This window comes from Poecile atricapillus, chromosome 11 (genome assembly GCF_030490865.1).
Source record: "Poecile atricapillus isolate bPoeAtr1 chromosome 11, bPoeAtr1.hap1, whole genome shotgun sequence".
In the NCBI taxonomy this organism is placed as follows: domain Eukaryota; kingdom Metazoa; phylum Chordata; class Aves; order Passeriformes; family Paridae; genus Poecile; species Poecile atricapillus.
Window position 1 is genome coordinate 20,163,431 of NC_081259.1, and position 26,326 is coordinate 20,189,756.

General features: G+C 52.2%; 2 protein-coding genes across 6 annotated transcripts; both read right to left on the reverse strand.

Annotated features, from left to right (window-relative positions):
• Positions 1-5,204: 5,204 nt before the first annotated feature.
• On the reverse strand, positions 5,205-10,195 carry NMB (neuromedin B). 2 transcript variants are annotated; one of them, XM_058847354.1, is made up of 3 exons: positions 8,722-9,785; positions 8,163-8,365; positions 5,205-5,486 (listed from the first exon to the last, which is right to left on the reverse strand). In XM_058847354.1, the coding sequence occupies exons 1-3, from the start codon at positions 9,728-9,730 to the stop codon at positions 5,439-5,441; spliced, it is 1,260 nt and encodes a 419-aa protein (XP_058703337.1). In that variant the 5' UTR covers positions 9,731-9,785; the 3' UTR covers positions 5,205-5,438. The 2 variants fall into 2 exon arrangements, with proteins under 2 accessions (XP_058703337.1, XP_058703335.1); XM_058847352.1 differs by lacking the exon at positions 5,205-5,486 and adding an exon at positions 5,493-7,205 and having other exon boundaries at positions 8,722-10,195.
• A 251-nt stretch (positions 10,196-10,446) lies between these two features.
• Positions 10,447-26,080, reverse strand: SEC11A (SEC11 homolog A, signal peptidase complex subunit). Of its 4 annotated transcripts, none has more exons than XM_058847362.1 (6): positions 25,809-26,066; positions 25,587-25,696; positions 23,839-23,988; positions 20,337-20,456; positions 19,827-19,884; positions 19,208-19,682 (listed from the first exon to the last, which is right to left on the reverse strand). In XM_058847362.1, exons 2-6 carry the CDS (start codon positions 25,667-25,669, stop codon positions 19,632-19,634), a joined length of 462 nt encoding a protein of 153 aa, XP_058703345.1. In that variant the 5' UTR covers positions 25,670-25,696; positions 25,809-26,066; the 3' UTR covers positions 19,208-19,631. The 4 variants fall into 4 exon arrangements, with proteins under 4 accessions (XP_058703344.1, XP_058703345.1, XP_058703343.1 ...); XM_058847360.1 differs by having other exon boundaries at positions 25,805-26,061; XM_058847361.1 differs by lacking the exons at positions 19,208-19,682; positions 19,827-19,884 and adding an exon at positions 10,447-10,583 and having other exon boundaries at positions 25,805-26,065.
• Positions 26,081-26,326: the final 246 nt, after the last annotated feature.

Genomic DNA, 26,326 nt, shown 5'->3' on the forward strand with positions numbered 1-26,326 from the left:
CTGTCTCTTGCTCCAAGGAGCAGCACTTGGCTGTAACACTGTAAGAACATCTCCTGAGCAGGGTCATGTAGAGGACTTGGGGTCAGACACAGCCCTGACACCTCCCAGACTGGGCAGGTAGGGAACTGTGATTCTGCCAACACAGCCAAGCACCTGTGCCTCTTTCCCAGGGTTAGTCACAGCAGGAGAACACTCAGGGTTTCAAGGCTCCATGTCCTATGATGTCCATGCTGTAGTTGCTGAAGCACAGTCCATCTCAAACCAGAGCAAGGCATTTCCTTGGGCCAGGGTGAACTCACCCCTTGGGGGAAGATTTGACTTGGGACCAGCAGCACTTGGAATCATTTCATATCCCAGAAGTCTGGGATTTCTCTTTGGCTGGGAAAGAGGATCAGGAGAAGACTTTCCTCAGTTGATGGACTCTGCCTGTAAAAGCCCATTGAGTTCATTTCCACTGGGACATTGAGTTCCAGCTTTCAGGGCAGCAGAAGTTTGTTCATGTTAAAGCCAGTTCTTGTTCCATCACCACTGCACTTGTCCAGTTTCATCCAAGTTCATCCTCTGTTAATGTGATGCTCAGAGGGGAGTCAGGTTCAGATCCCCAAATCCAGACAGTGCTGTGAGGTGCATGGTCGGATGAGGAGTGCATAGAAGTGCCATAGAGGTGATAATCCACAGCATTGTGTACCAGCTAACTTCATACAACTGAATTTATTGGCTGTTCTCGCCTTAGATCAAATCACCTTGAGGCACACATTGGCCTTTCCCATCCTCCAGCATCACCCACAAAATGCACTCAGGTCCTTGAGTAAAAGGAATTTGCCTTTGCCTGAGGCAGGAATAACCCAGATTGTTTTCTCCAGCATATTCCTTATGTGCACTGCAGGAACTTTATCCCATTCCACTGTACCTGAAGGTCTGGACTGGGCAGGGCCAGCCCAACAGGCAGATCCCCTGGTGTTGGCTGAGCAGTAGTTGGCCTTTGTTAAATGCACATCCCAATGTTTGAATCCCCATCACCCTCTCAGTGTGGTCTTTCCCAGTTTGATTTTTCCAGAGGCTGGTGAGTGACAGGGAAAAGTGAGCTGGTGGGTCATGTCATAAAGAAAAGGCCTTTGTACGCCTTATTACAATTCACAGGATCACTGAGGTTGGAAAAGACCTCCAAGAACATTGAGTCCAGTATGTGACCAATCCCCACTTTGAGACCAGAGCACTTGAATGCCACACTGAGTTGTTCCTTGAACACCTCCAGGGATGGGAACTCCCTCTCCTGAGCAGCCCCTTTCAATACCTCACCACCGTTTCAGTGGAAAAAATTCTCCTGCTGTCCACCCTGAGCCTCCCCTGGCCCAGTCTGAGGCTGGGAGCAGAGCCTGGGAGCAGAGCCTGACCCCCCCCTGGCTGTCCCCTCCTGCCAGGGAGCTGTGTGGAGACAGAAATTCCCCCTGAGTCTCCTTTTCTCCAGGCTGTGCCCCCCCAGCTGCTCCTTCCCCAGCTCTGTTCCCTTCTCTGGACCTGTTCCAGCCCCCCAATGTCCTTCTTAGAGTGAGGGGACCAGAGCTTCCCCCAGGCCTGGAGATGCTTCAGCAGTGTCCTGCCCCAGGCTGTGGCCACGCTGCTTCTGCTACGAGCCAGGTGCTGTTGGCTTTTTGGCCCCTTGGAATCTCTGGTTTGAGATGGTACACTGCATTTAACCTCACCTGCTCTGCACTCCCTAGAAATCATTTGGATACAGTTCCAAGCTCTGTAGTTCCAACCCACTTCCTTGGGTTGTCCCAGCCTCTCTTCTGGCTGGATTTACCTTGGTCAGGTAAATCCAAATCTTGATGGTGATATCAGGACATGAAGAGCTTTTCCTGGAGAAGCATGGGGGATGGCAATGGAATCTGTTTTGCTTCCTGATGGCAGCCTGCTTCTCTTTGTGCTTCCTTCCCTCCCTTCCTCACTGCCTGGCTTGTTGATCTCCTGTGGAAGAGAGGTCTCCAAGCACCTGAGAGGAGGGACCTCCCCAGCCTGGGGCCTGGAGAACACAGCAGGAGGGTGTTCTCTGTCAGTGAGCACTTCACTAAGCCTGGGGCAGCAATGACACCAAGTGGTGGCAGTGGACTTTCACTGATGTCCTCTGAGCCAGCTCCTCCTCTGAGTCAGTCCCACAGCCAAAGACACAAATGTCAATCGTGAGGGTGACTTGTATCCATTCATCTCCCTCTTTTCCCATCCCTGGGGTGATGCCTCAGGCTGTGGGGGAAGGCCAGGAACAGCAGTGGGCACACGAGCTCTCAAGAGTTTCCAGAGACACGTGTCACAGGTCTGAGCACCATGGGTAAGTCATCCCAGTGACCCTGAGTGGCCTCGTTGCATGTCTGCTGGCAGAAACAGCAAATTCTGCTGTGAGCACAGACCTGAGCCCCAGCAGCAGCGTGGAGGGTTATCCTCAAACCAGAGGAGCAACAGGAACAAATCAGAGCTGGGAAAAAACCCAGACTGAAGAATTTACTCATTTTCTAAGCTTGGTGACAAAGCTTTGGTCCTGGAGCTTTCCAAAGAACATGACCAGGTGAGTGATAGGACATTGTACCTGATGTGGGCCAGCAGGTAAATGTCAGAAAGGTGGATGACAGGGCAGAGCCAGCAAATTGCCAAAAAATTCTGAGTTTCCTCAAAAGATTTCCTGACCCTCGTAGTTTGTAATCTAAATTCAGGAGGGAATGCTGGCTCAGGGCTTGAGTAGTTGTTTGCCTGTGAGGGAGAAACAGGCATTGAAACAGCTGAGCAGTGGACTCAGCCCTCATACACAAAGGTTTTCAAGCCCAAGGTAACCCAGTCTGAACTCAGCTCATGGGCAGATGGCTGGACTACAGAGCTGCTGAGATTTTCTCCAGCCTGAGTCATCCTGTGCTGGTAGGATGGTGCCTAAGGCAGGTACTGGGCATTCAGGTCCTGGGGGCCCAAGTCTGTGCAGCAGTTCAGAGGAGGAGGGTGGAGATGCTCCATGGTGGAACACACACTCCTTGTGAGTGGCATGGAGCACTGCCATGGGAGGCAGTGGCTGTGGAAGACTCATCCATGAGGGAACAGGTGAATCCCTCCTGCCTTCAGCTGCTGCTTCCACACGGGGGGCTGAGAGTCACCTGCAGGACAGCAGGGAGGAGGAGAGGTGCTGAAAGTAAGCCTGGCAAAGGGGAGGAGAGCTGCCTTCCCCAGGTGTAAAAATGCTTGGGGAGGTTGTTTTTTCCCCAAAACCTGAATCAAACACTTAAATGAATTGACAATAAATTATATTCCCCAGGGCAAGGCTGCTCTGCCCATGGCAGCAGTCAACAAGTGACCTCACCCTTCTTTGTCTCAACCCAAAGGAGAGTGATGGGGCTGGGGATGGACAGACAGAGAGGAGCTGCACAGGTTCTGGCTGGGTCAGAGGGAGAATGAGGAGCTCACCTGGGAGCCTCATGGCCAGGAACCTGCTCCCCCTCCAATGAGCTGGGCAGGGTGGTCCCATGACACATGATCCTAGTGAGGATCCCCATTAGGCTGTCAGTCCCTCACTGCTGCCTGAGGGGCATCTGGTTTCCTCCAGTGCCAAACACAATCCACAGTGTCATTATTTTTCTTGCTAATAATTAGTTTTAAGTCAAAGCTTTACTCCAGCTAATGAAAAGGTGAGCTGAGGGTCACCCACATCCCAGAACACAGCAGCGAGTCTGGGCCAAAAAGCAGATGTTAGGGGAAGGATTCCTGCATGAATGACTGCAGGACAGTGGAAAAACTCTTGAGCAAAGCTGGTGGCTAGGAGACCGTGAAGGACTCATACAGAGAACGCTACAGGTGCTGCTACAGGTGCACAGCCATCAGCAGGATGTAGAACCTGGGAGGCTCAAGGTGCTGCTCTTCCCAGGGGCTGCAGCCAAGCAACTGCTCCAGTGAGGAGGAGGAGGCCTCACAGGATCTGAGCTATCCTTGAAGGGATAGGGAGCATGGTGGGAAGGTCTCCTACATGGCTTTGATTTCTCTACCAGTTACCAGCATCTGCAGATGCTGGAGCATCCCTTGGCTTGGTGTGACGTGGCTCTGAGGTTCCTGTCCATGGGTGAAGGGCTCTCCTCCTGTGGCATCAAAGGATCAGGTTGAATTTATCAGCAGAATTGTGGGGAAGCAGAGGGTGAAAGTTTATGGTTTCGTTTATGGCATCACTCTGGGCTCTGCTGACAGATTTTGCTCTTCCTTGGGACATCCCCAGGGCCATGGAGAGGCTCCAAGGAAAGGCTGACACAGTTGCAATTACTCAGCTGGGAGGAGAGAAGGCTCAGGAGAGCCCTCAGAGCCCCTGCCAATGCCTAAAGGGGCTCCAAGAGAGCTGGAGAAGGACTTGGGCCAAGGGCCTGGAGTGACAAGACAAGGGGGAAAGGCTTCCCACTGCCAGAGGGCAGGGATGGATGGGATATTGGGAAGGAATTCCTCCCTGTGAGGGTGCTGAGGCCCTGGCAGAGGCTGCCAAGAGCAGCTGTGGCTGCCCCATCCCTGGAGCGTCCAAGGTCAGGCTGGGTGAGGCTTGGAGCAGCCTGGGATAGTGGAAGGTGTCCCAGCCCCTGGAATAAAGCACAGGGTCTGCCTTCCAACCCATTCTGTGATCCCATGGCCCCCACAGGCAGCTGGCAGCCATGGGGTGCATCTGGAGCAGCACTTTCAGAAGGTATGGAACCAGTGTGCTCATGGGACTGTTCCATCACCCATTTCAGCCAGGTCCCAGCTCCCTTCTCCAGCCATCCTGCACAAAAAAGGGCCCCAGGGTTGTACCTCTGTCCCTGTGGGTGTTAAACTGCGTGCACGAGGTGAGGGTGCACCAAGCCATCCTAATCAGACTGAGAGTTTGATGGCCAAGGCCAATGAGCCTGTGGTTAACCCTGAGGTGCCACAAGGCCAGGACTCTGACTGAGCCAGAAATCCCACCCCTGACAGGACAAGGTAATATCCCCAGCAAAGAGGGTAACAAAGATGCTCCAGTGGTGAGTGGTGTGATCAGCTCACCCAGGTGTGCTGTTTTATCATGCCAGGGGCTCCTTCAGTGAGCAGAAGCTGCAGGGACTGAATCCACCCTCCCTGAGCTGTTGAGAGCCAGGAGCTTCCCCTTCACCCTGCCCCAAGGTGCTCCCACTCCCCCTGCACAAGCCTTGGGGGTCTGCCTTCCTACCCCCACAGAAGAGTCTGTGCAAAGAGCCAGTTTTATTCAAACAGACACATCAGATGTCAAGAAAACACAGAACATACAGGAACTATACAGGGAGGCTCCGCTTTTCACACACACCATCACTAGTAACAATATTTTGGAAAGAATAAATAAAAGTGATGTTGCTATAGAAACCCACAAGGACAATGCTCTCCTCCATTCACCATACACAGCTGACCTTGCAGACCTCATCCTCCCCAGCTGCACCTCTTCAGCTTGAGAAGTACTTCTCCAGCACCTTGGTTAAAAGCCCTGTCTCCTACAAAACAAGACACAAGGGTGAGACGTGGGGTGATGCACACAAGCACCACCTCAGCACCGCATGGGCACCATGGGGCAGTCAGCCAAATGTCCCATGCTGGAGAACCATGCCACTCTCAGGGGTGGCACACAAGAAGGACGGAGCCAGGAGCCTCCCAGCTGTGCTCCAAGGGCTGAACCGTGACTCAGATGTCAGAGGGAAACTTCATCCCCGTGTGGCAGCAGCCACTGGGCTGAGGTCCAGGGGAGAACCTGAGAAGGCAAAAAGAGACAGAAAACACAGCAGAGACGAGTCACAGAGGGGTTTGTGGGATTGGCACCGACCACAGGTCCCAGAGGTACGCAGGGCAGCAGCTGCCCTCAGGCAGAATGGCTCTCCCCATGCCCCTGGAGCTGCTCCATGCCACGAACATGGTCTCTGCATCCTGGGGAATCAATGCCACACACCCAGGAGGTGACAAAGGGTGGGAAGGATCCTCCTCTGCCAGCCCAATCTTTGTCACACAGAGCAGCACTGTGAAGCCCTGTCCACACACGGTTGGAAAGTTGAGATGGAAGCGACAGATCCTGAGCAGGGCACGGACCGGGAGTTGAGCAGGGCAGAGATATAAAAAAAGCCTGTGAGGAAGGTGGGAACACGGCACACAGATCAGTTCAGGTTGGATGCTGACACCTGGTGTCCAACAACAGTCATGCTGAGGGGGAAAGCTGTCAGGGCATCAGGAATTCCGACTGGCACTGTGACAACCACAAGAGCAAGAAAAGATAAGGTCACAGAGAACAGTATAACATGGACAGCACTCAGAGGCACTAGGGAGAAGCAGTTCTGTAATATCCACAATAGAACAGATGGAAGGATGCTCTGGGGATGGGTGGGAGAAAGGAGCAGGAGGGCAGGAGTTGGGGAAGTGAGGTGCTCAGAGGTGCCCAAGGAGCAAAACCAGAAACAGCACCCAGCAAGGTGACACAGGGGTCCAGGGCACTGGCCAAGGAGAGGCTTCAGGCTTTGGGAAGAGAAAGTGAGGGGCAGGAGCCAGTTGCAGCTCAGCTGTGACGCCACATGTGGGCACAGCATCCCACCTTGCCCTAGAGATAGTGGGCACCGAGGCAGGCACTGGCCAGGGCCTGTATGGCCACAGACAAATCACCCTCCGGCAGCAGAGCTCTGGCACCCAGTGCCACACCTGGCCAGTACCCACCCCTGAGCACTGGGAATGAGCACTGGCAGGGCTCTGGCACCCAGCTGGAACCTGTGGCACAGCACCAGCATCAGGGCAGCCCTTGCACAGGAACATCTGCAACGTGAGCAGCAATGAGAGCCCCAGGGAGCACCTTCACCAAATTCACACCACACGCTCAGAAACAAGGCAGGGTGGCACATCTACCAGCTCTCCCATCCTCTCAACAAGTGCCCTCCTGCTCAAAGGTTCCTTGGGGGAATAGGGAAGGGTCCAGAACCTCCACAGCCCTCATCTCCTCTCCAGCTGTGTCCAAGAAGCAAACACTGCAGCAGCCCAGCAGAGCAGTCTGCACAGGGAGTGGGGTGGACTGGTGCCTTCAGTCATGCCCAGCTGTATCTTCACTGTGGAAAGCTCTCTACCCACTGGGAACAGCTCTCTGGGATGCATCAGTTTACCTTAATCTGCTGAAAGTGGGTCCAAAAGAGGCTTGAACCATCAGTGGCTCTCAGTCTCCCAATCCTGCACCTCTGCTCCACCTGTGCCAAAGAGGAGCAAGCCCTGCCTAACCCTGCACAGCAGAAAACAGCTTTACCTGCATGCAGTGCTACTGAACCGCTCCCCAGGTGTCTGGCTTGGTGGGACAGTATGGCTGGCATTGACCTAAGAGGATTCCATCCTTTTTAAACTCAGTTACTTCCTGCAGCAACTGGAAAGGGTGAGACACCAGGGAAATGTGCAGGAGGCAACAGACAAGCAGAGCCACCTGAATTCCATGTATGGACGCAGAAATTCCATCTGTGGACTGAGCATTTCGATCTCTACACCCTGCCTGAAGATCTGTGCCTGTGCATTGCTCCCAGGGGCAGGACTTCCACTGGGAGCTGAATGAGCTCCAAGGTAAAAGTCACAGTGAGGCTGAGGATCTGCTGATACACAGTGGGACCAGTGGAGCTCCTGCCCTCCCCCTGCTCCCCAAAACTCGCTCTGCAGCAGCAGAAGCAATGCACACCTGCCCTCTGCAAGGCTTTGTGCCCTCAGCATTGAGGGATCCCACCACAGTGACACAGAGTCAAAGCTATTTGCCTGACAGACGCCTTTCCCTTGACATATTTCACACACATTTCCCTGTGTCCCTCTTGGTCTCCTGCTGTGCAGATAAAAGGGAGAAGGGATTTCCCTGTCCTGGGAAAAAGAGACACCATCTTCTTCTGCATCTGGCTGGGGAAGACCCAGATGCTTATTAACATTAACAACCACCACTGCCACAGCTCCATCGCATTGTTCATCCTCACACACTTCCCAAGCACCTGGGACTATTTGTCCCTGCCCAGCTAGACACAAGACTCAAGACACTTCTCCTCTCTCCCTTTATGGTTTGTCTCAAGAAGTGGTTTAAGGAGGGTAAAGAGGGGAATCTCTAGCAGCTGTGCAGGTGCAGCTCAGCTGCACAGCTCCAGCACCTTTCTGCTCTGAGCATCTAAGTCAATATTCACCTGGTCAGTGAGGTCGTATTTCCCTTGGTTCTCATCCAATAGCCTCTCTTGCAAGAGGATTTTCAGGAGCTCCCGGGTCAGCAGTTCCATCATGTCCTCCAGCAGGGCTCGTAGAGAGGGACCAAAGACCATCGGCACCGCAGGCTCCTCCGGAGTCTCCAGGTGTGGGGAGCCCGTGACGCTCTTCTTCCCCATGAAGTGACCTGCAGGAGCACTCACGGTGTGCCCGGGGCTCCAGCTGAGCTGTCATCGGCCACCGTGCACCAGCAACCAGCCCACCGGAGCACCGAGTGACCAAACCAGCTGCGTCAGGAGAAACTCAGAAACCCCAACTTCTCCCTCCACGTGCGATTTTTGGGAAACTTCCCTCTGTTCCTGCCGACAGGATCTCTGGGGTTACAGGGATGCTAAACCTCATATCCAGGGATACCGGACCTGCTGCCGTGGGACGCAGGTGGAGTGACTTCCCTGCCCTCCCCCTGCCCATCGCGCTGCTGCCAGCATCCCCCTCCCCTCGGGCAGCCCCGGGACCGTGCCCCGCACACCCCCGGCCCGGTACCTGTGGCCCAGAGGTTGCCGCGGGGGTTGACCTTGATCTTGGCGGCCTGGCTGCGGTGCTCGGCGAAGTCGAGGTGCACGGCGGGTCCGAGCGCGGCTCCGCACAGCAGCAGCAGGAGGCAGAGCAGCGCCATCGCGGGCCCGGTACCGCTGCTGCTGCTGCTGCTGCTTAAAGGGGAGGGACGGGCACAGCCCTGCTCCTTAAAGCCTTGGGGCGGGACCCGGTACCGCCCCGCTCCGAGCTCCGCCGTGCCCTCCCGTGCCATCCGAGCCGTGCTCTCCCGTCGCATCCCAGCCGTGCCCTCCCGTCGCATCCCAGCCGTGCCCTCCCGTCGCATCCCAGCCGTGCCCTCCCGTCGCATCCCAGCCGTGCCCTCCCGTGCCATCCCAGCCGTGCCCTCACGTCGCATCCCAGCCGTGCCCTCCCGTGCCATCCGAGCCGTGCCCTCCCGTGCCATCCGAGCCGTGCCCTCCCGTGCCATCCGAGCCGTGCCCTCCCGTGCCATCCGAGCCGTGCTCTCCCGTGCCATCCGAGCCGTGCTCTCCCGTCGCATCCCAGCCGTGCTCTCCCGTCGCATCCCAGCCGTGCTCTCCCGTGCCATCCGAGCCGTGCTCTCCCGTGCCATCCGAGCCGTGCTCTCCCGTGCCATCCGAGCCGTGCTCTCCCGTGCCATCCGAGCCGTGCTCTCCCGTGCCATCCGAGCCGTGCTCTCCCGTGCCATCCGAGCCGTGCTCTCCCGTGCCATCCGAGCCGTGCTCTCCCGTGCCATCCGAGCCGTGCTCTCCCGTGCCATCCCAGCCGTGCTCTCCCGTGCCATCCCAGCCGTGCTCTCCCGTGCCATCCCAGCCGTACTCTGCTGTCCCATCCCAGCCGTGCTCTCCCGTGCCATCCGAGCCGTGCTCTCCCGTCGCATCCCAGCCGTGCTCTCCCGTGCCATCCCAGCCGTGCTCTCCCGTGCCATCCGAGCCGTGCTCTCCCGTCGCATCCCAGCCGTGCTCTCCCGTGCCATCCCAGTGCTTGGGCAGCACGGCAGTGACAGACACAGTGACAGACATTGAGCTGAACAGTGCCAGACTCACCGCTGAGTCCGATCCCCGTTCCCAAATCTCTCCAGGGCCTGTCCGTGCTTCCACCTTCTCCGAGCTGCCGTTTCGCACCGGAGCTCACCCATGAGCTGCATTTCCAGTTTAGCTCAAAGCCGTCTCCAATCGTGTACCTGCGCCCCTGATCATCGGGATGGATAATCCGAGGATCCCGTCCTTAAGGACCGGCCAGCTCTGCCCAGCTCCTCCACTTCCCAGAGCAGCTTCACAGAGGATCCCACTTGCTGCAGAGCATGAGCACCCGAGTGTATCACTCCTCACATTTCCCACTCCTGAGATTTTGCAGACCACTATTTCCTGATTACTATACCCAAACCTTCCATGGATAATCGTGTTCCCCATGAGCTCCTCCTTTTCCATTAATGGGATGAAGCTGTGCCCAGCCCCATACTGGGGGCCTGGGGCAACAGACTGTGTGTGCCCAGGGCTCAGGTGAAGTGAATTCCAGGTGAAACTGGAAGCATTCGATCAGAGGGCCCCAAGGCAGAGGTTGTGCTCTGTTTCTTCTTGTCCCTGGCCTGCAGTCAGCAGGGATTCCTCCAGGTTCCATTTCTACACAGGGATACTCCCAGGTTCTGGACCACAGCAGGTTGAGGTGAGGTCTGGTGGGTGTAACCAGGGTCAGACACAGTCCTGGCAGGTCCATAGTGAGGAGGAGGGCCGGGGGTGAGGTCAAGTCCCTCAGGCACTGCTGAGCTCCCACAACACAGATCAATGATAGCCTACAGGTCCAGAGCTGAGCTCAGGCGGCTCCTGGGTCTGTGTGGATAGAAGGAAGTTCCAGGTAAGACCCATGAAAGCTAACTATTGTCCTAAAGGCCCTGACAGCTTCTGCTGGGTTTACAATTCCATAATTTTGCAAGGAGATGCTGGTCAGTGGGGATGAGATGACTCAGATCCCCTGGGAAATGGCAGAGGGAATTCATTAGCAATGCCCTTCTCAGCATGTGCTGCTATTCAGAACAGGGCTGGAGGTGACACGTTCCCCTTCAGCAGCAGAGGGTCAGAATTCAAACTGCAAACTCAGCTCTAAGCTGAAGTTTTTGTTTTTGAAGACAAAAAAATCCCCAAGTGTTCCTGTGTTACCAGGCATCCTCCCAAACTGTGTGAGCATCCCCTTGGGTGGCCAGATCGGCATGGGCTCCCTCCCTGCTGTTGCAGAGATGTGCCACAGTGATGGACAGGACCTTCTCCTCCCTCACCCACCAGGTGTGACACCTCTGCCAGCCTTGTGTCCAGGTGTGCTGCAGGTCCTGGGCTCAAAAGGGGGACTCTCACTCCGCTCTCTCCATGCTCCTTCCCTGTGCTCAGCAGGATGGCTGAGCAGGCAGTGCTGGGCTTGCCACTCCAGGAGGCTTTAGGGGGCCATGGGGTGGATGAACACAGTGCCCCACATCTGCACCCCAGATGTGGCATTTGCAGCACTGCAGCCCCAATTCTCACATTCACATCCTGGCAGCCTCATCTCCCCCACTGAATCAGCAGAGAGAGGACACCTGAGGCCCCTGGTCCCAGTGGTGCTGCTGGCTGGGACCACTGTTTGGGCTCTGGTGTCCCCTCCCAGTGGCCACAAGCCAGTGCCACATCCAGACAGACAGAAACACCCCCGTCCCCTCTCTATTTCCTCTCTCAGCCTTTGTCCCTCCCCCAGTGTCCTGTGCTGACAAAACACAGCTTGAAAAGGATGGACATTATCCCAAAGCTTTTCTTCAAAACAGTTTTAAGTTCAGTCATGGTGGCCAAAGTGGTGGAAATTCGGGGTGTCTGGAGAAGGCTGGGGATGTAGGAAGGGCAGGAGGAGGAAGAGGATGTGAGGTCCAGAGAAGGTGCTGGATGTGAAGGAAGATCCTGGTGCTGCACAGCACTGGCACAGCTGAGTCTGGTTCCTCCTTACCCTGGGGAAGGGGTGCTGTTTGGAAAGCTGAGCAGCAATCCTCCACTGTGGGGAGCAGCAAGCTGAAGGGTTACCTGGAGGATTAGGGAGGATGAAGCCAGGGATAAAGTGATCCCAATTACAGAGGGCAGATGAAAGAGCCCCGGGCAATTATGGCACCAACTGAAGCGTGACAGGGTTAAGTCCCACTCCTTCAGTGCTCCTCACAGGCAACCCCAGGGGACAAGGGATGAGCAGTGGGAAGCTGCAGGGTTTCAAACAGGATGAAGGCTTTTGCACTGCTCTAATTAGATGCACAACCAAATGCACCCAGATCTTCCTTCTTTTTCAGCTGGTGTTACCTCAGCCAAAGTGCGAGCAGAGGTATTTTCCATCCCAGTGATACTGCTAAGCAAGCTTGGTAAAGGCTGGGAAAAGGAAATCACGGAGCTCCTGCCCTTTTGCAGTGCCACTGTAAATCCTCAAAAGCTGAGGGGATGTCAGATTAATTGCTGAGTGCTAAGGCTTGACCTCATGATGTGTGTGTGGGAGATGTGAGCCCATAACCCTGATTTCAAGTCTGGAAAGAGCACCAGAACAGCCACTGAGAGATGTTTTGGAGGCTGGAAGTAGGAGCACAACTCAGGGCAGCCAGTGGGGCTTTACTGGAAAATAACTGGTGAAAGGACCCTGAGATCCAGGCAGGGCTCCAGGAATGGCAGCTCCTTCCTCCACAGCAGCCTTGTAAATACCAGCCCCAGACACCAACAGAGACACCAGATTTTTTCTGGATTTTCCAGTCTTCACAAAGAAGTTCCTAATTTTAGGGAAAATAACTGGCACCCAGGACCTACTTGGGAAGGGCACCAGGACTTAAGGTCCAGAACCTGGTCACCACCCTGGTGGGGTTTGTGGTAGATTTTCTGCCTCTCCCTCTGTCCCACTTTGGTGGGTCAGAGCAAGACACTCAGCCTGGAGCCTGCTGGGACTTCCAGCATTCCAGGTAGGAATTGACATTGCAGTGCTTCTCCGCCACTTCTTTCTTCAGCTCAGCAGAGATTCACCTTCCCAACAGCTACCAGCCTCCAAGGCAATCTTCCAAGCTTACATATCAAAAAAAGCTGTAGAAATCCTACTTTATAAATCAGTTTTGCTGGCAAAGGTCATCACACTGACTTCCACAGGTGATGCAGGAGATGGGGCTGTTGGCAGCCCCAGAGGTGACTCCTTGGAAATCTCAACCAGGCTTGTGGTCATGTCCTCGAGGCAGAGGAGGGTCTGCACAGAGCTCCCCCTCCCCTCTCTGTAGGATTTACCCTCTGGGGCTGGGTGACCGCAGCCCTGCACAGTCCTACACCCTCCAGGAATGTCCCTTCCCACTCAAAGCGCTTCAAAGCTCCAGGGATCTCCAGCTTCCCCAGATGCCTGCAGCCAGAGGGAGCAGGGGTTATTTTGTTCTGTTTTCTCCCAGCAATGGACACACACAGTTTACTCTGGATGGCTGCTGACCACAGAACTGACATTTTCACAGCACAGTCTGTAATAACCCCGATGTTTCAGGTAGTAAGACTTAACTTGGAACCCGTTGTTTTATAAATAGAGTTAAAATTGTTTTTTCTCCCTGTGCACCATTTTATATTTATGTACATTTAAATTTCATCTTTTTTATTACCCAGTCTCTTCCCTTCTCCCTTTTGTTCTTTACCTTTTAGCAAACTATTTCCCCTGTAAGGATCTCACCACCTGTTCCAGGGCTGCCTCCTTCCTTCAGGAGCCTTTGCTGAGGGACCTTGCCAAATACTTTTGGGAAATCCAGGTGGGTGATCCCTGTGGGTTCACCTTGCCCATAAGCCTCTATTTCCCCTGTAAGGATCTCACCACCTGTTCCAGGGCTGCCTCCTTCCTTCAGGAGCCTTTGCTGAGGGACCTTGCCAAATACTTTTGGGAAATCCAGGTGGGTGATCCCTGTGGGTTCACCTTGCCCATAAGCCTCCAAATTCCTCCAACAAGTTCCAAGTTTACTCTTAGGGTCTTCTGTTCCTTACCAAACTCCTGTCCAAGTAGGGATAAGATGAGCAATAACAGACCTGTGAAACAGGCACTAGTAGCAAATCCTCTAAATGCACCTAAAGATGAAGCAGGATTTCACCAGGTAAATAAAGGAAAACACAACTTATCAAAAGAAATGGATGCAAAAACTGCACAGCCAAAAGGGCCTTGCTAACAAGTGTAATGGACCAACCTGAAAATACCCTGCTTCAAGGGCTTTAAAGCAAGGTCCATTTTGTTTTTTCTCTGCTTTGCATCCACGTCTGGAGTCCTCAGCACCAGAAAGACATGGACCAGTCAGAGCAAGTCCAGAGGAGGCCATGGAGATGCTCCCAGGGCTGGAGCCCCTCTGCTCTGGAGCCAGGTTGGGAGAGCTGGGGGTGCTCCCCTGGAGAGGAGAAGGCTCCAGGGAGAGCTCAGAGTCCCTGCCAGTGCTTGGAGGGGCTCCAGGAGAGCTGGAGAGGGAGTTGGGACAAGGCATGGAGGGATGGGACAAGGAAAAATGACTTCCCACTGCCAGAGGGCAGGGTTAGACAGGATGCTGGGAAGATACTCTTTCCTGTGAGGGTGTTGAGGCCCTGGCACAGGGTGCCCAGAGAAGCTGTGGCTGCCCCATCCCAGGAAACGCCCAGGGCCAGGCTGGACAAGGCACTTGGAGCAAGCTGGGATAGTGGAAGATGTTCCTGCCCATGACAGGGAGTGGAACTAGCTGGGCTTTGAGGTCCCTTTCAGCCCAAATCATTCTGAGATTCCACACAGTACCTTTGGCACTGACTCTGCACCCCCAAGAGAGGTGGCCAGGCTGGCAAGGGAGACTCCATGCTGTGGAGCTCAGGCTTCCAGGCCCTGCAAATATCTACCTGGGAAGGCAAATATGTGCTCAAACTGATGGCTCTAATAAAACACAAATAAAAAGAGCAAAGGCCTCAAAATGCCCCTATTTGTCTCCTTCACAGAGCTCCTGGTGCCAATAAAACTCTCAGTAGCGGTTAGGTTGCTTTAGCCTCTTCTTCACCATTTTTCCAAAGCCAGGTCCTGCCACACGCCTGAGGGTCTATTCTGATGCATTTTTCTCTTGTTTACAAAGATTAAATTCCTCTGTTACATCCATTCGCCCACAGTCAATAGCTGTTGTTTATAAAAGATAAAATTTGAAATCTTGCACATCTCGTTTTCAACTCATTTTCAATTTTCATTTAAGCTGTAAATGAGTTGTGGTTTTCCCTGAGGTCTCCCTTTCAATCCACACTGCTGGACATACACAAATAACTGCTCTGCAAGAAGACTTAGAGAAGAAAATCGTGTTTTCTTCCAGGCAAATCCAGGCCCAGCTCAGAAGTGTCCCAGCCAGAATTATACAGCAGAAATCTGACATCCCAGTTTGACTGAATCAATGCTCAGAGAAGTTAATTGCCTCTGTATTATTTTTCCTTCAGGACTGTTTCTATGGGGAAAGGGGAGGCTGGAAAACAAAGGTGATACCAAGATGTTCAGTGGAGAGAGATGCAGGAAGGTTTTTGAATTGTTCAACAGAAAGAGCACAAATAGTCAAAAGATGGGGAGCTGGGCAGAAGGAGCAAGAGAGTGAGAGCACCTGCTCCATCCTGGATCACAGAGGTTCTGAATTACAAGGAGTGAATTTCTAGTCCACCCCTATTTAGACTGTTCTCTGAAGGTATTTCTTCCCCTGAGGTTTAGGGAACCCTGATAGATCAGGCATTCACAGCACCTGCTCGAACAGAACAAGTGTGTGAATCTCCCCATGAGCAGGAGAAGGTTTAACACACAATGTGCTCAACCAGCAGGCCACTACACAGAGGCAGATCCTGCTCCATGGGGAAGCAGGACTGTGTGTGATGGAGCTGGTGGGATTTTACAGAAACTGAGGGATAAGCAGAGGTGAGCAAACGTGAAGAGGGACTCTCACAGCTGGGCAGACTAGAAACCCGCAGCGAAGCCACCCAAATAGGGCAAAAAAGAGCCACCAAGGCACATTTCTCAGGAAAGCCCCTGTGTCCCATATGAATCCAACACGCTCAGGCTGGTGGACCTACTCCAGCAGAGACCTGTGGCTCCTGACAGGTGAGAATCTGGGTGCAGATGCCAAAGGGACAGAAGTGTCACGAGGCTGGGGAGAGGTAAAAGGGGCAGGAGGCTTTTCAACTGGCTCAAAGCACAGTGTGGATGTTGTTTGTCCTCTCCCAGCAATAAGAGAGCCAGGTCAGTCACCCACCACACACCAACTCCCAACCCTGAGCTGCTGCCACTGCGGGAACGGCGCAGGCCGGGCTCTTCTGGCATCACCCCAGTGCACCTCCCTGCATGATGGAACCAGGAGCTCTGACTCAGCCACTGAGTCACCGTGTGGGTCATACAAACAGCTGCTCTGCACTGCCCCTGCCCTGCCACAGGAGCCATCCCTAAGGCATGTGCTCTAAGCACCTCCTCTCTTCCCTCTCTCTTCTCTGTCTCATCTCCTTCTCCTTTTGGGCCGTCCTGGGAGCTGCATGCTTTCTTTGTGTTGTGCATTTCTCCAGCAGAGAGTGGTCTTCATGCAGGGACCAGGTTTCATCTTGAAGATGTTCCTTGTAAAAAAAACCCAGTCTATCTGTTCTGATTTTAAGGGCACAAAAATTACCCAATCTCATTAAAGACAGTGGGGAACTGACCATCTGACAAAACCTGAGCCCTGTGAACCCCTGCAAAGCAATAAGCAGCAACAGATCTGGACGAAGCACCATGATGCTCACTGCTGTTCAGCCAACAACCGTGCATTAAAGCATCATAAATACACAGAACCAGCCTCTGTCTCACAGAGCTCCAGCTGGCAGCACATCACCCCTCACAGCTCACTTCCCAACCATCACCTCTCACATTTAGCTTTGATACAAAACAAAATCACCCACTAGAATTCCAGCAGCCATCAGACACAGTCTAGTGTGGCTTTGCTACATGAAACAGCTCCTGCCCATGAAGGAATCTGTGCCCTGAGCCATGGATGTGACTGAACTGTAATTAACCACTGGTATTGCTACCAGAAAACCTGCCCTGTTTGGCTGCAGCCAACCACAACAGACAGGCACAATCAGCCCTGGCAGATTTTTTTCTTCATTTTTTTCTCCTTTATAAACCAGACCTTTCAACACCCATGTACCTTACAAGCAAATCCCATTCCTGTGGTGACACAAAGATCTCCATCCATTTCTAAAGCCTCCAGTGTCACCAGCTTTGCTGGAGCTGCCCAGAGTTTCACCTTTTAAAAAAGTAGCATAAAACCAAAATAAAACATAAACACATCAAGTTCTACCACCAACCACCCTGGCTCTGTGGGAGCTCAGCAGTGCTCCCAAAGACCTCGGCATCAGCACCCAGCCAGCCAGAGATCCTGCTCACTCTGTGTCTTTTCTGCTCAGCAAAGCAGAATAAACCTGGCAGGGATGGAGCCAGCAACAACTCTGTGTCGTCCTGCCCCCATATCCCCAGTTTCCAGCCTGTGCAGGCTCATACCCAACACTCCCTCATCCCACTGTGGCAGAAAAGGTGCTGCTGGAAGGCAGGAGGTAATGTGGGAGGTGGCACAGGAGGTGGTGGGTGCTGGAGCTGTGATGCGGTTGACTGCTGAATTATTTTCGCCCTAACTAGAGTCAACTCCTCATTTCACAACTGCAGGTAAAAGAACCACATTCTCAGCTGCACAGAGCTGAACAGGCAGAACAGGGGCTGCAGAGATGAATTCCCAAATTTAGGGAATTCCCACATTTAGGGTGATTATTCCTGTTCTTCAAGCACCTGCAGGTGCTGGAGAGAAGCCTCTGGAGCAGGGCTGCAGTGGAGGCTCCAGTCACTCCTCAGCCCAAGCACCCTGCATTCTTTAAGCACTCCCTGCTCAATTCCTCACACAGCAGCAGGTGAGAGCAGGGCACATCCTCCTGCAAGAGCTCATGTTGGCCCTGTGTCCCAGCCTAGGGCTCCTGACACCCGCTGCCACCCTCTGGGCACATCATCCTGCAAAGAACTGCGGTCTCAGCACTTTGAGGCTAAAGCTTGCTCTATAATCCTTTGTGTTTTAGCCTTTTTCTTGGTTAAATTAACTCAGTGACAGGAACACAACTGCTTTCACACACTCAGAATTGTGGAGAAGGTCTGAAAGGGAGAGGACCTGGAGAGCAGCAGCAGCAGCACTCCCAGCAAGTGCTTATTGGGGAGGTGTTGATTAGCAGCTTCCAGACAAGCTCAACTCAGCCCTTTGTGTGAGCCCAAGTCTAAAACACATTTATGCACAAAAGCTGTTTAGGCTCAAGGCAAAGCAGGGACAGACAGGCTCCACATGAGCTGCAAAGGCAGAAATGCCTCAGGAAGATGCAGTGACAGCAACTCTCAAAGATTCTTTGTTCTCTCAGTGCTGCCTGGCTCTGACTTTTGACAGAACATCCCATCCTTAACTCAAGGATTACAGAGAAGCTTTATCCGCATTCTCCTCTCAAGGGCTCTAACACTAGGGGCAAGAGATAGAGATTTTATTACCATTTTTATTATAAAGTTATGATTATTCAGAGCCACAGGCCCAAGGCGCAGTGCTGAGGGTTGGACCTGTTTGCAGACTCTGTGCAGTGCCCTAGAGGTGATGTTTGCTTCATCCTGTGTAGGGAACAACAAAGCACCTGGAAACATCAAAACAAGCAAAATGGCACAATTCACCTGCAGAGACGGGAGAGGCCTGACAAACCCAACAAGAGACATAGGTGTGAAACTGCAAACAGCCATAAACACCCCACTGGGTTTTGTCCTTGCTTTTCCTGGCTGCTTTATACAAGCTGTGTGTGGCTGCAGTGATCATCTGCAGTGATTCTCGTTGCTCTGGAATTCTGGAGCAGTCATGGAGAAGAGCTGATGAACTGCACCTCTTCCCTGGGCTCTTTCTGACAGCACCTCCACCAGCAGGATCACAAGCCTGAATGAGAAGCTCACAAAAAACAGCTGCTGCACGCGTTGACAAGTGGGTTTTTTTATTTCAGACCCCAGGGCAGTCTGTAGCTTTCAGGTGAGCTGTGAGATATGGCCAGCTCACAGAACACCTGAAGCCTTTTCCCAAAATTAAGCAATTTTTATTATTGCATCCTGCTAAATCATCCCTGACAAAGAGCTGTGAGTATTGCCCATCTCAATCCTTCTGTTACCTTGTGCCACAATGCACAAAGTAATCCTTTGCCATCTTCTACCCCAAACACTCTGCAGTCTTTAGGCAGATTATTTCAGTGTGATTTACAGAAACACGGAAATATTGAATGATCTACAGCTCAGGACTGATTATTCTCCAAAAAAGGTGAGAGGAGCAGCTGCTACTGTTCTGTGAAGAGAGAACAATGGTGGATCTAGGAGTAAGTTTGTAACAGCAACGCCCAGATATCCCCCGGAACCTGGTCAAGGAGGCTGCTTTCATCAGGGCAATAACAAAAACTGTGGCAAGAGGCAAAATCTTTATTCCAGTTCTGAATTGGGAAAAAAAACCATCATGGCCACAACTCACCATTGGACAGTTCAGTAGGCACAAGGGAGGGGGCACCTGGCCCGGCCAGGCACAGACTGGGGACACGGTCCCAGAGGCACTTGGAGAGGAAGCTCAGCTTCAAAGTACAAGCACTAAACAGTTTGGCTCAAATTTTTAATATAAAAATTCACTAAAAAGGCTAAAATGTGACAAACCATTGAAAATACAGTGACAAACAATCGCCCCTACGCAGTAAAAACCGAAACAAACCCAAACTGGCAAGAAGCTTTGAAATGCATGCTTTCTTCTTTCTCCTGGTACAATGGACCATCAGCTACTTTAAACGTTCATCTAGAAAAATCCATGGCACCTTCACCTCGTAGTTCAGTGCAAGGGACTACTCTCGATGGACCAGCACAAATAAACCCAATAAAAAGAGGACTGCATACTGGAGGAGAGAGCAGAGGAGATACAGGAGTGCACACTGACATCTACAGCAGCAATTGTGCAGAGCACATGGTTCTGCCCATGCTCTCACAAAGGAATTATAGCTGGGGTGGGAAAAGCAGGAAGGAAATAGAAGAGATCTTACCTTAAACTTTGGATAATCATTCATTAAGATAGTGACTATTCCAATATAGGGCACAAATCTAGAAGAATAAAGGTTTTCTTAAAACAAACACTATTCCAGGGTGCAGTGGGAGAACCACTCAAGCATCCCAAGAGCTGCAGTCAATGTGCTGGTGACTTCTTCCTCTCTGTGGCTGTGGGGCTGAGTGACAACCAGCCCCAGAGTGTTTCAGCCTATGCCAGGTTCAGATTTCACTTGCCTGCAAACACTGAGCCTTCCAGGACAAATCTGATGACAATTCTGATTAAGTCTAAGCTCACGCTACCCTTACATCTGTGTCCATCCAGCATCAACATCTCAGGATACAGCTCACAACTTGATGCCTTTGCTTAAGCCAGACTAAGATCTGAGCTCCCCACATCCTCAGGCAGGTTACAAAACCCAGCAGGGATAGCTCAGCACAAGGAGGGGGATTTACCAGATGGCTTTTGGGGACAGCAGTGTGAAAAGCCCCATCATTTTCAAACTCACCCTCTCGCTCGTCCTACAACATCCTTCTTCTCCAGCCAGTGCTGCCCCTGTTTGTAGAGCCCTCTGTCATCCACAGCATTGTTGTCTCCCTTTGTCAGAAATTTGATGTCTCCATTTTGCCTGGTAAAGACAAGACAGCCAGGTAAGGCAGGGCAGAAACTTGTTGAAAGCTGTTCTACAGCAAGCATGGAGAGACCAACAAAAGGGCACTAGAAGCAACCATGTCCTACAGTTCCAGGAGGATAAAAGAGGGAAACTCTGCCAAATGCTGCAGGAAGCAGATGGTTTGGAAAAACAGTGCCATGGGAAGAACGAATTCTGGCCCCAGCCAAGCTTTCCAGCAGAGTTTCAGAACAGAACCAGCACGACAAGCCATTTCTAGTGCAGGCGCAGCTACTGTGTCTTGGCTTTTGACCTATCTCGTGTTGATGCTCCTCTTGCTTCACACAAACGTTGGATTCTTGTCTCCCTACTACCACACGAAAGGAGAGGTTGGGATTGAAGCACACAGCTCTACTCAGCAGCGGGTAGCAGCAAGCTGAATCTTAGAACTGATGAGGGAAGGGGGACAGAAAAAAAAACAAATAATACCATGATGACACTGCATGAACTCACGATGTGCCTACATCTGGAATGCTCTGGGCAGTGCTGAGCCCCCCAGATCCTTTTCTGCAATGGAGAGAAGAACTGGCAAAGGTTGAGAAATGGTTAACAAGGTCTGGAACTACTTCTGTACAAGAAACTACAGACCAGGACTCTTCTGGGAAAAGACAGAACTGATGGGAGATATGACATAGTCCACCACAAATGACAGCAACAATCAAATAGCTTTTCACTGTCTCTTCCAATGCAAGAGGTACCAAAAGGAGCTCAGAAGTAATGGGTTAAAATCAGGCTGAAAAGGTGCTATGCAGAAACAGCCACAGCACAACCTAAACCATATCTCTCTGCAAAGGTATTTTGGTTGGCAAAAAATTATATTGGCTCAAAAACTGATCCCATATGCCATAAAAAAGAGGAAATTAGGCAATTCATAAAGAACTAGGACTTTGTGCTTGAAATTGTAACCTGCAGAAAGCAGGGAAATTATCACTATGTTCTGTCTCTAGTGTTTAATTAATCCTGAGATGAATTAATTAGCTTGCCAGAAACGGGATCGTGGAGCAGATGAATCTTTGCTTTGACCAGGAAAAAGCTTTATAGATCTTTCCCAGCCATTCCTGTTCAGATGCTGGACAGCAGCCCGTGGCACTCCTCAGGGATTCGCCACTGTCACCTTCCTGTGGCACCTGCAGGCAGGTGCTGAGCAGGAGCATCCTCAGTTCAGATGCTGGACAGCAGCCCGTGGCACTCCTCAGGGATTCGCCACTGTCACCTTCCTGTGGCACCTGCAGGCAGGTGCTGAGCAGGAGCATCCTCAGTGCTTGAATCCCAGCTCTCACAGAAATGACAGATGGAATGCAGAACAGGAAAGCAGGCAGTTCTTTGGAGCTCAGGGTGTTTTCATCACGCCTGAACACCAACAGTTTCCTTGACAGGAGAAGCTCAGAAAGGGAAAAGGGAAAAAACCCACAGCTCTTTCTCCACAGCACATCCGGCTTGTCATGTGGGAACAACACTGGGAGCTTAGAGACACTGTGTGCAAAAAGATGAAGATCCCCAAAGGTGCAGACAATGTAGTTTAGCTCTGAAGAGTGATGGTGTAGGACTGCAGCCCCTTATTGAGCAGGAAAGGCTCTGTCACAACGTGGTGTGAGAAGCCCACGGTGCACTTCTCTGCTCTCTGAGGAGAGTGAAGGCTGGTCTGGCTGTCCTGCTCCAAAACCACTAAGTAAATTCTGACTGCAGACTCTGTGTTAGTAATAAAAAACTAATTCAATTTTGGGCTGAAACAAGAAGAAAAGGCCAGCAAGTAACAGACATTTTCTCACTGACACAATATTGATGTGAACTTGGGCCCAAGTTGCACAGAATGGGGGAGAAGGAAAACTGTATTTCACTTGAAAGAGTTCCCACAACACCACAAAAAATGCTCATGCAGCATTAGGTGTCAAATTCAGCCCATAAACTGACCTTAGTTTTAAATCAGTGGTATCAGAGAACAGGTATCAAAGAACAGCATTTTGAAAAGTGACATTGTTCAAAGTTCTGGGTACAGAATAAACCTGAACAGCAAAGAATGTGCTTTGCCTACTGGGAGAAGCATAATTTCTTTTCCTCAGAGCCAGGACACCAGCTGTGTATATATGTGCACAAGGCTGGTCATCCTTGAGTTGGACCAGACAACTGGTCTGCATATTCCAACAGCTTTGGGGAAGAGACCCTCTCCACCCCAGAGGAATCCTCAGATGTCACCTGGTACAGCTCAAGCTCATGCCAGAAAACATTTACTCAGCAGAAACAGATGCTGGGACCCCAACCAGCTACTGCCCCTCAGAGATGCCTTGAAGAATCAGGGATTCAGTTTAAGATTCAGTTTTCACTCAAACAACCCACATGGTTGGCTCGTATTCCCACAGACTGGCCTGGAGAGGCCACAGTTCCATCCAGCAATACAGGAAAGCTTATGACTGCAGTGGAAGCCTTGGTTAGAAAACTAAGCCCTGTTCAGCCATGAAACCAATGCCTGTTCCATTCCTTCAGATACTCAACCTCCCCAGTGCTGAGAGAGAACAGTACACAAAGACTCCCAGGGTAACAACACAACTTTCGAGAGAGATGAAAGGCCCTAAGTCTGCATGACAGCAGAGACCAGGACCATAGAGACAAGCTCTAAAATAATACACACTACACATAAAACACCCTTCTGCCACAGCTATGCCCCACAAACGAGACTCACTCCACACACAAACGCAGCCACACTACAGCAGACAGCAAAGCAGCTCAGGACATAGAGGATGGCACAGGAGACAGTAAGTGGTGTCACCCTCCCAGTGCCTAAAGGGGCTCCAAGAGAGATGAAGAGGGACTTCAACAAGGGCTCTAAAGTAACAGGACAAGGGTGAATGGCTTCCCACTGCCAGGGTTAGATGGGATATAAGGATTAAATTCTTCCCTGTGAGAGTGGTGAGGCCCTGGCACAGGTGCCATGGGAAGCTGCAGCTGCCCCTGGGTCCCTGGAAGTGCCCAAGGCAGACAGGTGGACAGGGCTTGGAGCAACCTGGGATAGTTGCTGGGATAGTGGAAGGTGTCCCTGCCCATGGCAGGGGTGGAATGAGACTGGCTTTAAGGTCCCTTCCAACCCTAACAATTTCATGATTTTACAGTTTCCATGACACAGAAGTGTCCAGGGCACTGGCACAGACTCTCAGCTTGTGTTTCTGCTGGATGATCTTTACAAGTAAACCAAGTAGCACAGAATTTGTTTGTCTGAAACTTCTGTGTTACTTCCTACAGCACCTGGATATCTCTGATTGACATCCCAACCACTTGTTTACCCAAGCAGATGAAGAATACCAGTCAGGGAAACATCAGCAGTAGAACCCCCAGATTCTTAACATACTTCTCATGGATTTTCAGGACACGATGGACTATAGGAATTTCCCTTCCTTCTATCCTAAAGACGACTATTTCTCCCACTCTGATTGGATCTTCAATTCGGTTAGTCAGGAACAGGAGATCTCCTCTGTGGAAAGCAGGCTCCATACTCCCACTGAAAAAGAGGAGAGGAACAAATTAACATTATTTAAACACTCAGTACCAGGTTTTAGAGTTCATGGCCCTTTAAGAAAAATCTCACAAGAACCTCATGAGAAAGAGAAGCTGTGGGTATCCCATTCCTGGAAGTGTTCAAGACCAGGCTGAAACCTTGACAAAGAGCTTCTGAGAAAACCACCTTGGAGACCGGGAAACTGTGTAACCTCTATTGCAAGTTTTCAGTCATCACACTGCCAGCAGTTTGCATTTGTTGGGAAAACAGCACTGCCAGTACCTGGTGTTACAAGTGCATCCAAAGGGAAAAACTTTTTTAATATGCAAAAAGCTGATGACAAACACTGTATTTTGATTTCTGAGCTCACCATTGGCAGGTCAATGCTGGCAGCTCTGTAATGATGGGAAGCTTTTTTTATTTAATTTATTTTTTAGAGATAGATTATCCTCAGGAACGAAGCACTGAAAGCATCAGCCTCTTCCATTCCCATCTGAAACAGACAAAGGGACTTGCCAAAAATTTATTACTGTGATTCACTGCTTTGTCTAATTATCTCATTTCAGACACCACGACTCAAGTCACTTTTCTTCTGTCTTGTAAATGGCAATTGTTACCAACTCCTTATCCTTCCTAATTCCACATAAATAATGCAAAACAGAACAATGAACTTTAAGCAGCGTGTGTGCATTTGTGTTTTATCTTCACAGAGCACAGCAGATGCAGTTCAGAACAGCAGATCACATCACCAAAGAAGGGATGTGACCTCACAGCCCCTGTCTTACTCACTGGGAGGAGCAGCAGGAAACATCTGCCCAGTACTTCACATCAGGAGGGAGTTCTGGTAAGCAGCACTTGGTCATGGCATTACAGCATTTCTACATCATGAACACTGACACAGAAACACAAAGAAAAGGCCAATGTGGCCACGGAGCAGGTGCAATATCCATGCCAGCATCCAATGGCAGCCCAGGGAATTTGTCCCAGGCTGCAGGAAGATGGGAGTAACACCGGTGGTACCCACTGCAGGGGTAAGGACAATGTGTGACACCCAAAATACAGTGACAGAGTGACAACTCTTTAGCTCTGGGCCACCTCTGTAATGGACAGTCACAGAGTCATCAGAGCTGGGCTGGAAGGGACCTTACAGATCATCCCGTTCCACCCCCTGCCACAGGCAGGGACATCTGCTGTCCCAGGGTGCTCCAAGCCCTGTTCAACCTGGCCTGGAATGGGGAGCCACAACTTCTCTGCGCCCGGGCCTCGATGGCCTCACAGGGAAGGATTTCTTCACTGACCCACCTGACCCTGTCCTCTGGCTGCAGGAAACGGGACACCCCTTTGTCCCGTCACTACGTGCCCGGGTATAAAATCCCTCTCCCTCTTTTTTACCAGCCCTCTAGCTGCCAGAGCGAGGTGAGACGTTCCTTCTACCCGCTGCCTCTTCCCTCGCCATTCCCTCGCCTGGATTCCTCAGGAGCTTTTCGCCCACTGGGGCTGTGGCAGGAGCCTCCGTCGGATCCATCCCTATGGGATCCCCCTCGGGGGCCTGGCGAGTCCCCAGCCCGGTTAAACCCCCTGGGAATCACCCCGAGACTGACCTCAGCACCACCACGATGGGACTCTCGCTGCCCGTCACCACCATGAGCCCCTTCCAGATCATGAGGGCAGAGGACACGATCATGCCGAAGTTCAACACCTGGTAGTACAGCTGCGGAGGAACGGAGGCGGTCAGGCCCCGCCGCCAGCGCACGGCAAGGCGGACCGGCCCCGTCCGCCCGCTCGGCTTTCCCCCGCCGCCCCCCGGCCCCCCCGGCACCTGCCGCTTGTTCATGCGCCGCACATCGTCCAGAAAGTCCAGGGACAGCATCGCCGCCATCGCCGCCGCCCGCACGGCCCCGCTTCCGCTTCCGCCCGCGTCACCGCCGCTTCCGGGCCGCGCGCGCAGCCGGGCAGCCCCCGTGAGGGGAGCGGGGCCGCGCCCGACACCCCGCGTTAACAAAGCCCCTCCAAAACACCCCTCGGCCGAAACACCGCACCCAAAACATCCCCCTCGCACTCAATAGCTATCCGAACAACGCCCGATTCCATCCTTCCCTCTTCCCACCGCTCCCAGCCAGCCAGCACCGGACACCTCACGCCCCATTCAGCCAACAGCTCATCTGATCTACACCCCCGTGCAGATCACCAGCAGCCAACCCCCCATCCTGCCGACACCCCACAGCCAACCAACACCCCACAGCCAAGCTTTACTCATCCAAACAACACACCATCCAACATCCAGACAGCTCCAAAGGGCCACATCCAAGCATCACGAGACCAGATGGTGATGAGCCCAAGC